The sequence below is a fragment of the Geotrypetes seraphini genome, chromosome 8, assembly GCF_902459505.1.
Source record: "Geotrypetes seraphini chromosome 8, aGeoSer1.1, whole genome shotgun sequence".
Lineage (NCBI taxonomy): Eukaryota > Metazoa > Chordata > Amphibia > Gymnophiona > Dermophiidae > Geotrypetes > Geotrypetes seraphini.
Genome location: NC_047091.1, coordinates 90912406 through 90927586, shown reverse-complemented (window position 1 = coordinate 90927586; position 15181 = coordinate 90912406). Strand labels below are relative to the sequence as shown.

The 15181-nt window shown below is 46.5% G+C and overlaps 1 protein-coding gene across 4 annotated transcripts in view; it reads right to left on the bottom strand.

Annotated features, from left to right (window-relative positions):
* MELK (maternal embryonic leucine zipper kinase) overlaps nucleotides 1-15181 on the bottom strand; it is a 204196-nt gene that overhangs the window by 114103 nt on the left and 74912 nt on the right. For 3 of the 4 annotated variants that reach the window (XM_033956774.1, XM_033956776.1, XM_033956775.1), the window contains exons 6-8: nucleotides 13721-13864; nucleotides 13568-13636; nucleotides 1283-1375 (exon numbers count right to left, since the gene is read on the bottom strand). In XM_033956774.1, coding sequence (XP_033812665.1) covers nucleotides 1283-1375; nucleotides 13568-13636; nucleotides 13721-13864 — 306 coding nt within the window. The remainder of the gene's footprint in view (nucleotides 1-1282; nucleotides 1376-13567; nucleotides 13637-13720; nucleotides 13865-15181) is intronic. The other variant, XM_033956777.1, reaches the window with a different exon arrangement.

The following is a 15181-nucleotide window of genomic DNA, read 5'->3' as shown; positions in this document are numbered from 1 at the left end:
TTAGTGTCATGGCTTGCCTCGAAGAGGGTGACTTGGATAAGATGCAACCCTTGATGGAAGATAGGCAAGCTGCAAGTATAGTTGCTGTAAGGTCGGCATGAATGGACTTGATGCCATAATGACCTGTGACACCGTTGAAACTCCTCCGACACAGATGCCAATGTAGACGTCTTTGATGTCGATGTCTTATTGACGGCTGAAGTGCACACGGCACCTGCCACAGTGACGGGACAAAGGCGCGCCGACATTACAGAGCAGACAATTACAATTGAGCACAAGACTCCAGCACGACGCCCTAAAAGTTTATTTTAAAGATCTCCAAAGGGGGGTATGGGGTGAACCCTCCCACTTTACTTAATAGTGTTCGCGCTGCCGTTGGGGGGTGGTGTAACCCCCCACATTATACAGAACTTAACTTTTCCCCTAACAAATACAGAAAAAGTTTAAGTTTCCTCTATAATGGGGTGTTCCAACCCCCCAAAACCCCCCCAACGCCAGCACATACACTATTAAGTAAACTGGGGGGGTCCCCCTCACTCCCCCCTCAGAACTTTTTAAAATAAACTTTTACGGCGGCATGCTGGAGTCTTGCGCTCAATTGTCTGCTCTGTAATGTCGGCGCCTCTTTGTCCCGCGCATTTATGACTGTGAACCCCTGCTACACTTATGAAAAATCCTGTGAACAGGCAGGACATTAACAGGGAGACCATCTCAGCTAAAATTAAATCCAAGGCTGAGGCGAGTGAAGAGGCCCCACAATCGAATGAACTCCTGTGAGGGAAAAGTGAGACAAGAAAAGAAAAAGTCGTTGTTTTTCGGGGGGGGGGGGGGGTTGTTTACAAACAAAAAGAAAAACGAGAGAAAGTAGATATTAAAAATTAAAATAATATACGTGTGAGCGGAAAGAAAAAGACAAAAACGAAGCAATGTTTGAAAATACAACTTCTTAGCTCAACAGAAAACTTAGAACTGAGGAGCCATGCACCTATGTCAGGTGGGAAGGCACTCGCGCATGCGTAGTCAGTCACGAACTTTCTAAAGTTCTTAAAGTGCCAGTGCACTTCTGCAGCTGTCCATATCGGGGCTACATGGATGACGTCACCCGCATGTGAGAATATGCTGTCTGCTTATCCTGGGATAAGTGTTTTATTGTCTCTGCTGGTAGAGGGGTATTACCAGTTCATCTGGACTTGTCTAGTAGATAAGTTACCATTTTCAAAAAGTGTGACAAGATGCATCGGATAAACCTGAACCATATTTGTTATTTAAAAACAAAATATACCTCTGACCCAATATAAGCTTTGCCTTGGATCAACTCAGGCGCTGCATATGCTGGGCTTCCGCAACATGTCATTAAATGATATTCCAAGCCACCCTGAATAAAGAAAATTTTAAAATATTAGGATCCCAATAAAATAAAGCTACTTGCAGATGCAAAAGTCATCCAAGAAGGTAGAAAGTAATGACTGATGAGATTTAAGAGTTGACTTCCATTTACTTCACAGTAAAGGAGGGTAAATACCCGTTGGTCAAGACTGATATTCCTGTTGCACTAGAAAGGTATTTAAATGTCTCTATCATATCTCCCCTTTAGTGCCTTTCCTCCAAAGTATACATATTGAAATCTTTAAGTCTGTCCCTATACGCCTTATGACAGTAGTCTCAAACTCAAACCCTTGCAGGGCCACATTTTGGATTTGTAGGTACTTGGAGGGCCTCAGAAAAAATAGTTAATGTCTTATTAAAGAAATAACAATTTTGCGTGAGGTAAAACTCTTTATAGTTTATAAATCTTTCCTTTTGGCTAAGTCTTAATAATAATATTGTAATTTATAGCTGTTTTATTTTACTTTTGTGATTATGATAAACATACCGAGGACCTCAAAATAGTACCTGGCAGGCCGCATATGGCCCCTGGGCCACAAGTTTAAGACCACTGCCTTATGACGAAGACCACCAACTTCGTCCTGTTTATATCTTCTTGAAGGTGCGGTCTCCAGAATTCTACACAATAGTCTAAATGAGATTTCACTAGTCTTATAAAGGGACATCAATACTTCCTTTTTCCTACTGGTCATATCTCTCCCTATGCACCCTAGCATCCTTCTAGCTTTTGCTGTTGCCTTTTCAATCTGTTTGGCTACTTTAAGATTATCACATCTATCACACTCAAATTCCACTCCTCTTTTTATGCAGAAAGTACTTCACTCCCTAAACTGTATCATGTTCTCGGATTTTTGCAGTCCAAATGCATTATCTTGCATTTCTTAGCATTAAATCTTAGCTGCCATTCTTCAAGCTTCACTAGGTCCTTCCTCATGTTATTCAAACCATCAGAGGTGTCTACTCTATTGTAGATTTTGGTATCATCCGCAAAGATGCAAATCTTACCCAACAGCCCTTCAGGAATATCACTCACAAAAAGGTTAAAAAGAAGAGGCCCAAGAGCCGAACCTTGAGGCACACCGCTGGTAATATCCCTTTCCTCAATTGATCACTTTCCAAAATTGATCACTACCCTCTGTCACCTTCCACTCAATCAATTCCTGTCCTAGTCTGTCACTTTGGGGCCTAGACTATCGAAGGCTTTGCTAAAATCTAAATACACAAAATCCAGTGAACTCCCTCTATCCAATTCTCTGGTCACCCAGACAAAGTAATTTATCAGATTTGACTGACAAGACCTGCCTCTAGTGAATCTATGTTGTCTCAGGTCCTGTAAACCACTGGATTCCAGAAACACCACTATTCTCTGTTTTAAAAGCGTTTCCATTAATTTACTTACAACAGAAGTCAGGCTTACCAGACCGTAGTTCCCTACTTTTTCCTTACTTCCACGTTTGTGGAGAGGGGCCACATCCACCCTTCTCCAGTCCTCTGGTACCATTCCTGTCACTAGAGAAGCATTGATATGAGCAGCAAGTGGAGCCACCAGAATTTCCCTAAGTTCCTTCAGTACCATTGGAAGTACACCAAACCAGCCTTATCGCTTTATCCACCTTTAGTTTAGCTAGCTCTCACAAACACAATCCTCTGAAAATCAATCAGGATCTACCACACCTCCATTCTTATTAGCTCATGAATGGATTGTGTTCAAGGACCGATTTTGAACTCTCCTGCCATAAAGACATCAGAAACAGATTCAGCACATTCTAGTGTAGACCCCTATTGAACCACTTCAAGAATTCATTGGTTGAAAATGATAAAGGACTACTCATGCCATATACTAACAACTGATGGGTTCGACTGACCCTCACAGGAGTCCCTTGACTTCTATAGCAGAAAACAAAGTTCTAGGCTCCCTTGCACTCCATACCCCTGGCCCCACTCCTCCCACACAGAATTATGTCATTAGGCACACTGAGCAGAAGCTTGTGAATTAATGCTCTATGCTGCAGAGGGTCAGACCTCTCCAGGCTCAACTAGGTTAAGGACCATGGCAGACACCCAGAAACAAAATCAGCTCAAGGACTCTACAACATGCAATGAGCATCACAACTATGCCTGAGAAAGTAGGGCCAAGGCAAAATAAAACCTGTAGAACCAGCCCAACTTATACCGTCTGCTGCAGCTAGAGAAATACTGGAAAGTTCAACTGTCTAGCCCTTATATCAGTAATGTCACTGGATGACACTAACTCCCATCTGCTAGTAGAACAAAGTAACCCATTAGTCTAACAGGATGAAAAAGAATTAGAGGATTCTTGGAGGGCTTGTTCTTGTTAATATGCAACACATGAAAGCACTATTTGTAGATAACCAAATATGATTCAAGCAGAAAAAGTATCTAAACTGCACATTTCCTTCCCCTAGCCCCACCCTTCTGCCCATTCCACATGCAAACATGAGAAAATACCCTTTTTGAAATCTACGTTGCTTGAAGTATCTAAATATCTACAATTTTCAACTTTTTTTAAGCTTCATTCTTTTTTCTGATAGTCAAGGTGTTTTATTTTACATTTCTGAATTAAAACCTACACATATTTTATCATGTTTCACCATTATCCACTGTTGCATATGCTGTAGTTAAATTAGCTGTCAAACCAAAAATTCATACATCTAGATTCAAATTGAATTTAATTGATGAATTAGGTGCAAGAACGATATTTTATATGGTGGTTAGTAATTTGGACAGGTATGTTTGAATATTCATTTATTTATTTGGAAAAGGTTTTTTAGCACGACTGAGAGGAGTATAAACTCCGAAAGAACTATTTTGAAAGTAGTAATGATATTTTGTGTATTTTATAAAGGTTAGAAATGGTAATTAGTTAAACAGATGGTTGAGGACCAAATAGCCAGGTCAGAAGTTAGTGGTTTGTGTAAGTGTGCTGATAAAGCACAGTTACTTACCGTAACAGGTGTTATCCAGGGACAGCAGGCAGATATTCTCTACATGTGGGTGATGTCATCCACGGAGCCCTGTTGCGGACAGATTTTCAAGCAAACCTGATTGAAGATCTTAAAGTTTGCTAGTGCTGCACCGCGCATGTGTGTGCCTTCCCACTCAGCTAGATGGCGCGTCTCCTCAACATGTTCCTCAGTTCAGAGAGCCAGCTAAGAAGCCAACCCGGGGAGGCGGGAGGGTTGCGAGAATATCTGCCTGCTGTCCCTGGATAACACCTGTTACGGTAAGTAACTGTGCTTTATCCCAGGACAAGCAGGCAGCATATTCTCTACATGTGGGTGACCTCCAAGCTAACCAGGATGGGACGGTGGGAGAGTTGGCAATTTAGGAGAACAAATTACATAAAACCGATTGGCCGAACTGGCCGTCGCGCCTGGAGAAAGTATCCAAACGGTAGTGAAAGGTGAATGTATGAACCGAGGACCAAGTGGCAGCCTTGCAGGTCTCCTCAATAGGCGTGGACCTGAGGAAAGCGACAGACGCCGCCATCACTCGGACTTTATGCCCCGTGACCCGACCCTGCAGCTGGAGACCAGCCTGAGCGTAGCAGAAGGAAATACATGCAGCCAACCAGTTGGACAAGGTATGCTTGGCAACAGGACGCCCCAACCAATTAGGATCAAAAGATATGAAGAGTTGAGGAGCCATCCGATGAGACTGGGTGCACTGGAGGTAAAAAGCCAATGCCCTCTTACAGTCAAGAATGTGAAGCGCCACCTCTCCAGGATGAGAATGAGGCTTAGGGAAAAACACCGGAAGAACAATGGACTGGTTGAGGTGGAAATCCGAAACCACCTTAGGCAAGAACTTAGGATGAGTACGAAAGACTACCTTGTCATGATGAAAAACAGTAAAAGGCGGGTCCACAACCACAGTTTGCAGCTCACTGACTCTGCGAGCAGACGTGAGAGCAATCAGAAACACCACCTTCCAAGTGAGATACTTCAGATGAGTCTTATCAATGGGTTCAAACGGAGGTTTCATCAATTGAGCCAGAACCATATTAAGATCTCAAACCACAGGGGGGGGGGACTTGAGTGGAGGATGGACATTGAAAAGGCCCTTCATAAATCAGGAAACCACCGGATGGAGCAAGAGCGAATTCCCATCAATCGGCTGATGAAAGGCAGCAATCGCACTGAGGTGGACTCGAACAGAAGTCTATTTGAGACCAGATCGAGACAAGTGCAGCAGATAGTCTAGCACGGAGGACAAGGAGGCAGACAGCGGCTCCACGCAATGCATAGCACACCACGCAGCAAACCTAGTCCATTTTTGGGAGTAGCATTGTCTAGTGCAGGGGTGCCCAATACGTCGATCGCGATCGACAAGTCGCTCGCTCAGGCAACCCCAGTCGATCTCAGAGCGGGTTCCCTTCTTCCTTTCTCTTTTTTCCCCTCCTGACTGGCCCGCTCCTGAATTCTGCTGCTGCCGCCGCTACTCAACATTTTAACTCCCTTACTTCAAAATGCTCATTGGCTTCCGGTGTCTCATCGTATTCTATATAAATTATGTGTACTTACATTTAAATCTCTATTATTTAAAACTCCAGCTTTTATTTATAAAGCATTGATACCTTATAATTCTTCTAAATTACTGAGATCAAACGACCAACATTTATTGGTCATCCCCTCTCTTAAAATTATTAATACTCGAAGGCAATTTATCTTTACTATTACGGTGCCTCAGACTTGGAACTCACTCCCACTATACTTAAGAGAGGAGAAGAACTTGGAAAAGTTTAAGAGCAAACTTAAGAGTTTTCTTTTTAAAGATGCATTCAATATTTAATTGAAATGTTAACTGCTCTTTTGTTTGTTTTTTTAATTTACCTATTTAGTAGTCTTTCCATTCCTCTTGTGCTTAACCTTTAATTGTTGACTCTTTCCTTTCTAAGATTGTATTTCTTTCCTGCCTTCCCTACTGTGTCATGTATTGCGTTAATTAGGTTTTTTTTTATTATTTTTTGAAAATTTATCCCTTTATTAATTTTGTATGTCTACTTCATGTATATTTTAAATATGTATTTTGCTGATTTATACATCGCTTAGAATTTGGAATAGGCGATTAATCAAATAATAAATAAATTTGAAACTTGAAACTTAAAATAAACCGGCTTGGAGAACTTATGCTCCGGGGGCTAACGTGTGCTTGTACCGGCTTCCCTTCTCTTCCCTCTGAAACCGGAAGTTATGTCGGAGGAGGGGGGGGGAGAGAAGGGCAGCCGGCATGCACATGTTAGAGCCCCGTTCGCGGGCTAAAGCGGGAGACAGGTCAGTGAAGCTTGCGATTTGCTCTTCTTGCTGCCAGGTCCTGCCTACTTTCTGTTTCCTCAAAGGCAGGACCCGGCAGCATTTCTCCCAATAGGTCGATCTTGGGCCGATCAGCCTTCCTCTCCCCGACGTCAATTCTGCCGTCGGACAGGAAGTTCTGGCCAGCGGAACTTCCTCTCCAACGGCAGAATTGACATCGGGGAGAGGAATGCTGGTGGGCCCGAAGCAGGGAGAGCTTGGCCGGCGGCGGGCGGCTTTGGGGGCCTGTTATCCAATGGCAGCGGCAGTGGCTTGGGGAGGGCAGGGAGGGAGAAAGAGGGCAGGCAGGGAGACAGAAGGAAAGAAGAGAAACAGAAAAAAAAGAAAGGGGACATGAAGAGAGAAAGAAAGAGAGGGCAGGGAGAGAGGAAGAAAACATTGGGGGGGGGGAATGAGGTCAGGAGGAGAGGAAGCATACAGGCTAAAAGAAGGGAAGAAAGATTGGATGCACAGTCAGAAGTAGAAAGTGCAACCAGAGACTCATGAAATCACCAGACAAGGTAGGAAAAATGATTTTATTTTAAATTTAGTGATCAAAATGTATCTGAATTTATATCTGCTGTCTATATTTTACACTATGGTCCCCTTTTACTAAACCTCAATAGAGGTTTTTAGCGCAGGGAGCCTATGAGCGTCGAGAGTAGCGCTGGGCATTCAGCGCAGCTCCCTGCGCTAAAAACTGCTATCGTGGTTTAGTAAAAAGGGAGGGGGGTATTTGTCTGTTTTTGTATGGTTGTTAGTGAGGTGACAGTGCATAGAGTCATCTGCTTTGACCTCTTTGAAAAACCCTGGAATAGGAATGATGATTAACATTTTCTATGCGTACAGTGTGCTTTGTGTTTTTTTTTTATTTTATTGTTGGTAGATCATTTTGACTTGGTCATTTTAAAAGTAGCTTGCAAGCCCAAAAAGTGTGGGCACCCCTGGTCTAGTGGAACTCTTCCGAGAGGCCGAGAGGAAATACCGCACCAACAGAGAAAAACTGAAGGAGGGAGTTAGGTGGAAAGGAACCACACCATTAAGTGTAGAGACTGCAGATTGGGATGCAGCAGCGAACCCCAGCTCTGAGACAGCAGAGAAGGAAATACAGGCAGAAGCAGAGGCTCCCTGGCACTGAGTCGGAGGAGAAGGGAGAACCATGGCTGTCTAGGCCACCGAGGAGCTATCAAAATCATGTTGGCATGGAACAACTTGAGTTGAACGAGAGTCTTCAGAATTAGAGGAAATGGAGGGAACGCGTAGAGGAACCATCCCGTCCAATCTAGAAGGAAAGCATCCGCCTCGAGACGATCCGGGGAGTAAATCCTGAAGCAGAAAGCGAGGCAACTTGTGATTGAGGGGCGAGGCGAACAGATCTATCTGCGGTGTCTCCCATCAAGCAAACACCTGACGCAGAGTCGAGGAGTGGAGCGACCATTCGTGTGGCTGGAGAAGGCGACTCAACCTGTCTGCGAGGCAGTTTTGCGCACCTTGAATGTAAACCGCTCGAAGGAAGATGTTGTGGCATATCGCCCACTCCCAGAGCCGAAGAGCCTCCCGGCAAAGAGACTGGGAACCCTTACCCCCCTGCTTGTTCACATAATACATCACCACCTGGTTGTCCGTGCGCACCAGGACCACGCGATCCCGAAGCAAATGCCGAAAGGCTAGCAAAGCATTGTAAATGGCCCGAAGCTCCAGCAGGTTGATGTGGCAGCGACGATCGGCGCTTGACCAAAGACCCTGAGTCCGGAGGCTGTCGAGATGAGCCCCCCAGGCATACGCGGAGGAGTCCGTTGTTAGGACCTTCTGCGGCAGGGGCGCGAGAAAGAGAAAACCTCTGGAAAGATTGGAAGAGAGAGTCCACCAGCGGAGCGAACGCTTCAAGGAGGGAGTCACCGCAATGTGCTAAGATGCGGGATCCCGGTCCTGTCTCCACTGGGACGCCAGGGTCCACTAAGGCACTCAGAGGTGAAGTCTGGCAAAAGGAGTCACATGAACGGTGGAGGCCATGTGTCCCAACAGGATCATCATCTGCTTGGCCGAGGCCGTGGACTGAAGGGAGACCTGCTGGCATAGGTAAATGAGGGCAGCCTGCCGAGGCTGAGGCAGAAACGAGCGGAGGCGAACCATGTCCAGCACCGCCCCTATGAACTGCAGAGACTGAGAGGGGCACAACTGGGACTTGGGGAAGTTGACCTCGAAGCCTAGATGCTGAAAGAACATAATAGTCCATTGGGTCACTGAAATAACCTCCCGCCGTGACGGTGCCTTGATGAACCAGTCGTCGAGGTAAGAGAACACTTGAAGACCCTGCGACCACAGGACCGCCGCCACCACCATGAGGTACTTCATGAAGACCCGTGGGGACGAAGCGAGCTCGAATGGAAGGACCCGATACTGCAGGTGAAGGTCTCCCACCTGAAAGCAAAGGAACCTGCGAGAGGCCGGGTGGATCGGGATGTGAGTGTAGGCCTCTTTCAGGTCCAGTGAGCACAACCAGTCCCCTTCGTCCATCAGGGGATACAAGGTGGGAAGAGAGAGCATACGGAACTTTTCCTTGACCAGGAACTTGTTCAGCACCTGGAGGTCCAGGATCAGGCACAGGTCCCCGGTCTTTTTGGGGACTAGAAAATACCAGGAGTAGAACCTGGTGCCCTGTTGACCCAAAGGGATCTCCTCCATCACCCAAAGGCTAAGGAGGGCATAAGCCTCCTGGAGAAGCAGGGGGAGTTGCAACCGGTTGGAAGGACACTCTCTTGGGGGCAGGTCCGGAGGTGGCGCCGGAAATGAAGGGAATATCCCTCTCTGATGATGGAGAGGACCCAGTTGTCCAAAGTAATCAGTTCCCAGTGGCGACAAAAGGCGCTGAGGCGGCTCCCGATAGGCAGAGAAGGCTCGAAGGCGGAGGGGGCCGGCCCACTCCGACAGGGATAGTCAAAATGACGGCGCAAGCTTAGCCGCTGTAGGGGTCTGAGGCTTTTGAGGGGCCCTCTGCTGCTGCTGATGTCGAGGTGGCGGCCTGGAAAAAGCCGGCATGGACTTCTGGGGGTAGTGTCGGGGAGGCAACTTGTACGACTTAGGAAGAGCAGGTTTCGCCTTGGGTCTGACCAAGGAGGCGAAGGAGCATTCATGCTAGGAGAGGCGTTTGGTGGCCACCTCGATGGAGTCGTCAAAGAGCTCGTTGCCCAAGCATGGGAGATTCGCCAGACGGTCCTGTAGATTCGGGTCCATGTCAACTATGTGGAGCCAAGCTAGGCGGCACATGGCTACCACAAAGGCGGAGACCCTCGAGGAGAATTCAAAGGCATCATAAATCGCCTGAAACATATAAAGGCGAATCTGCGACAGCGTATCCAGCAGCCGGCGAAATTCGGTCCGACGATGGATAGCCAAATCATCCTGAAAAGAGGGCATGGATTTGATGCAATATTTGAGATAGGATATAAAAGTAAAATTGTAATTCAGAACTCTGTTCGCCATCATCTAATTCTCGGTCTCCGAGCCGAGGGGCTTCGAGGTCGAAGTCTCCCACCTTCCTGCCGCATCGGAAGGTCTCTTCTTCCCAAGGCTCACTGAGGCGGGCTCCCCGGGTCTCCGTCCCTGGCAAACTTGTCCATAATCCGGCCTTTCCGGCCCAGTGGGACAGTTGCGTAGACCTTGGAAAGATTAGACTTCTTTAAAAAGACTCCACCACCAAGGACTGGTGGGAGAGCTGAGCCTTTTCAAATCCCTTACATGGGACCGTCCAGTACCTGGACTCCATCTTTGACGGAATAGCTGGAATGGCGTAAGGTGTCTCCAAATTCTGGAAGAAAGTCTGCTGCAAGACCGGATTCAGGGGGAGGCGAAGGGATTCCTTCGGTGGATAAGGAAGCTCCATCTCCTCCAAATATTCCCGGGTATACCTGGATTCCGACTGGAGGTCCAGTTGCAGTGCCATGCCCATGTCCAGCACAAACCTGGTGAGAGTAAGGCTTGCCCGCAGAACGCCCTTCAAGGGGCGAAGCCGAGCGGGACTTCAGGGCAGCAGAGAATGAGGGGGAAGCTTCCCTCGAGTACTGTGCCGGCAAGTCAGTGTCCATAAGCAAGGACGTCGATGAGGCCCCGCTGAGAGAACAAGGGGGAGTCGACGACAGCTTGCGCTTAGAGATCCTGGAAGGTGAGAACCCGGGGGTCCAAGGGACGGAGACCCGGGGAGCCCGCCTCGGTGATCCTCGGGAAGAAGAGACCTTCCGATGCAGCAGGGAGGTGGGAGACTTCGACCTCAAAGCTCCTCGGCTCGGAGACCGAGACGGCACGGGAGAGCAGCGAAGACGAGGGTCAGACAGTTCAAGATCCGACGGCTGGATGGACCCCATAGTGCAAGGACCTGGCGACCTACCCCGTCTCGAGGGAGAATCCCTGGGCCGTTTGGTGGAAACGCTGCCTCGAAGAAGAAGTACGTTTAGGCCAATGCTTTGAACGAGGTCGGGCGGCGGGGGAAGTCCGCCTCGATGGAGTAGGCGAGGAGTCACTCGAGGACAAGCGGCGTGAGCGACGCACCTTGCCTCGAGTGCCCTCGTCACGACACCCAGGCTGGTCAACAACAAGCGAGGTTGAGGCCATGGCAAGCTGAGCTAAATCAGAGGAGACCTGCGAGGTTAAGATAGCCTTAAGCATATCCTCGAACATCGGCACCGAGACCAAAGGATTTGGACGAACTGGTGCAGCAGTGCGCTCCGAGGGCTACTTCGATGTAGAGTATTCCCGTAATGTGGAGGCACGCTTAGGAGGAGGTCTCGCAGAGGCCGGCAGGACTACACTCACTGCCTGGGTGGTCAGAGACAACGAGGACGGCTTCTTCAGTAGCTGAGCTGAAACTGAAGGAGGAAGAGGAAACTTACCCGAGGTCGAGGTCTTCAAAGCCGGAGCAGTCGAGGCCTTTTAAGTCGAGAGAGACATGCTCGGGACCGAGGTCTTCGAGGCCGACGTAGAGACCGAGGCCGAGGTCGAGGCCGAGACTGGGGTCGAGGCTTTATCTATAGTGAAGAGTTCCAAAATCTTGACCCGTCGTCGATGAAGAGCCCGAGGTTGGAGGGTGGTACGAGGGCAAGAGTCTGTACGGTGATCAACACCTAGACAAAGTATACACCAACGGTGCGGATCTGTAATCGAGATCACCCGACTGCACTGCTTGCACTTCTTGAAACCGGTAAGAGGACGGGACATAAGGCAGGAAAAAAAGGCCGCAGCCACGCGAGGCCAGGCGGCCTAGGAAAAAAACGGGACCCCCTGGTCGCATCGATGAAATTAAAATTTATTTATTTATTTATTTTTTATTAAAACAGAAAAGATGCGGGCACAGTGACTTCCAATGAAAACAATTAAAAAAAAAGCCACGGTGCAAGAAAGGCACTTAGATTCGCAGAGAAGAGAGACAGGGCTTTCTGGCTCCGCGGAAAACTAAGAACTGAGGACCACATTGAGGAGACGCGCCCTCTAGCTGAGTGGGAAGGCACACATATGCGCGGTGCAGCACTAGCAAACTTTAAGATCTTCAATCAAGTTTGCTTGAAAAGCTGTCCGCGACAAGGCTCCATGGATGACGTCACCCACATGTAGAGAATATGCTGCCTGCTTGTCCTGGGATAAATAAGTAATACAGGTACAATATTAATTATTATATATTTGATAAAGATTCTACAAATGTGTAATAAAGAGAAATTTATCTAACTTAAATTGTTTTAAAGTTGTTTAAAGAAGTTAAAAATTAAAATGAAGAGTTCAGATGGATATAATTATATAGGGCCAAAGAAAGTAGCGCTTGAGATCCTAATTCATCAAATAAATTCAATTTGAATCTAGATGTATGAATTTTTGGTTTGACATCAGCCTATTTTAGAAGGGAATAGTGTGACACACAAGAGTTTTGAAGTGACGTATAGTTAAATTAGCTACAGTATTGCTATCAAATGTTTAAGACAAATCAGACATGTCAATCCCACTATATTTACTGAGATTATGTACTGCTCTCACAATAGATATAGAAACAAGTTATGCAAGATTAGTAACAAATTAAGTACAGTATTTCTCGTCAAATAAGTATAGAAATACAGTAGAACCTTGGTTTATGAGCATAATTCGTTCCAGAAGCATGCTCGTAAACCAAATTGCTCATATATCAAAGTGAGTTTCCCCATAGGAAGTAAGGGAAACTCATTTTGATTCGTTCTACCTCCTCCTTCCCCCCCATCCAAGACTACCGGCGCTGCTCCATCACCCCCTCCCTCTCCCCCGCTCGAACCAGCATCGCACCCGCCCCCCCTGCGAACACCCCCTCCCCGTGAGAACCGCATCACACCCCTGTGCTGGAAGTGGCATCTGCCTGCCCTCCCAAACAAGCTCCTTATCCCATCTGTGCTTGCCGGTGTGAGTGACAGAATGAGAGCCAGAAGGCCTTGAGCATGCACAGATGCTCAAGGCCCTGCCCAGGCAAGAGGCGGGATCTTTCTGTCACTCGCACCGGTAAGCACAGATGGGGTAAGGAGCTTGTTTGGGAGGGAGGGCAGGCGGATGTCGCTTCCAGCACAGGGGTGCGATGCGGTTCTCACGGGTGAGGGGGGCGTTCGCGGGGGGGGAGGGTGCGATGCCGGTTCGGGGGGTGTGATGCCGGTTGAGCGGAGGAAGGTGCTTGTTTATCGGGACATGCTCGGTTTGCGAGTTAAGGTTTGCGGTAGTGTTTTGCTCGTCTTGCAAAACACTCGCAAACCATGTTACTCGCAAACCAAGGTTCCACTGTACATAGCAAGGCAAATTTCACAATAGAAATTGCTAGTTCAAAATTAGTCTTGTAATATAAAGTACAGATTTTGTATTCTGAAACATACTTTAGGCTTTGCACACAGGCCAAAATCAATCAGCTTCAAATTTTGATCCTCATCAATGAGTAGATTCTCCTGAAAGTTGAAGAGAACAAACCCTATTAGCCAAATACTAACAATATAGGTTAAACTACTCTGAAAGACTACACACCAGCTTACTGGTTTGAGATCCCTGTGAGCATATCCTCGACTGTGTACATAAGCAACAGCTGATACGATCTGGCGAAAAAATACACGTGCTTCATCTTCCATAAGACGATCCTTGGCAATTATGTAATCAAACAATTCTCCTCCGGGACAATACTGAAATCACAGAACAAATTAATATACTGCATACAGTCTTAAGGCAAATTATAATTACATATATTATAATCAATGTTTAAAACTGTGGCCACAGTTATAGGAATGATTTGTAATTACACTAAACATACTATACAAATTGCACTAAACATACTATACAAAGTTTGGCTAACTCAGTTCATTGTCACCATCTTTCACTGGTATGAAAAGAAAAGAACAAACACAAAAAAATGACACTCATTTTTAAAATAAGTTATTTGAAGGTATGTCAGTCAGTCAATCTTTTAAAACTGCAAAACAGACCTTGCTGAACCCAAACTAAATATCCTAAGTTTAGAGCAGTGGTCTCAAACTCAAACCCCTTTCAGGGCCACATTTTGGATTTGTAAGTACTTGGAGGGCCTCAGAAAAAAATAGTTAATGTCTTATTAAAGAAATGACAATTTTGCATGAGATAAAACTCTTTATAGTTTATAAATCTTTCTTTTTGGCTGTCTTAATAATAGTATTGTTATTTATAGCTAAAGAGACATATGATCAAGAAACTTTTATTTTATTTTTGTGACTATGATAAACATACTGAGGGCCTCAAAATAGTGCCTGGAGGGCCGCATGTGGCCCAAGGGCCGCGAGTTTGAGACCACTGGTTTAGAGGTATAAAATTTCTCAATCCTGGCCTCAACAGGCCAAAAAGAGAAATCGGGTCTTATCTAATTTTCTTTCCTTGAGTCTCTCCAGACTAGTGCTGCCCGATTCAGGATTTAGGGGTGATCATTAGTAGAGACATGAAAACAGCCATCCAAGTGGAAAAGGCTACATCCAAGGCTAGACAAATGCTGGGTTGTATCCGTAGAAGCTTTGTTAGCCGGAAGCCGGAGGTCATAATGGCCTTGTACAGAACCATGGTGAGACCTCATCTGGAGTACTGTGTGCAATTCTGGAGGCCACACTACCGTAAGGACGTACTGAGAGTTGAGTTGGTTCAGCGCATGGCCACTAGGATAATCTTGGGGCTTAAGGATTTCTCATACGAGGACAGGCTGCACAGATTGCGGCTATACTCTCTCGAAGAGCGTAGGGAGAGGGGAGACATGATTGAGACATTTAAGTACATCACTGGCCGCATAGAGGTGGAAGACAACATTTTCTTTCTCAAGGGTCTCTCAACCACAAGAGGACATCCGCTAAGAATCAGGGGCAGGAAATTTCATGGGGATACCAGGAAGTACTTCTTCACAGAAAGAGTGGTGGACCATTGGAACGAACTCCCGGAGAAAGTGATCACGGCCAACAGCATACAAGATTTTAAGAAAAAATGGG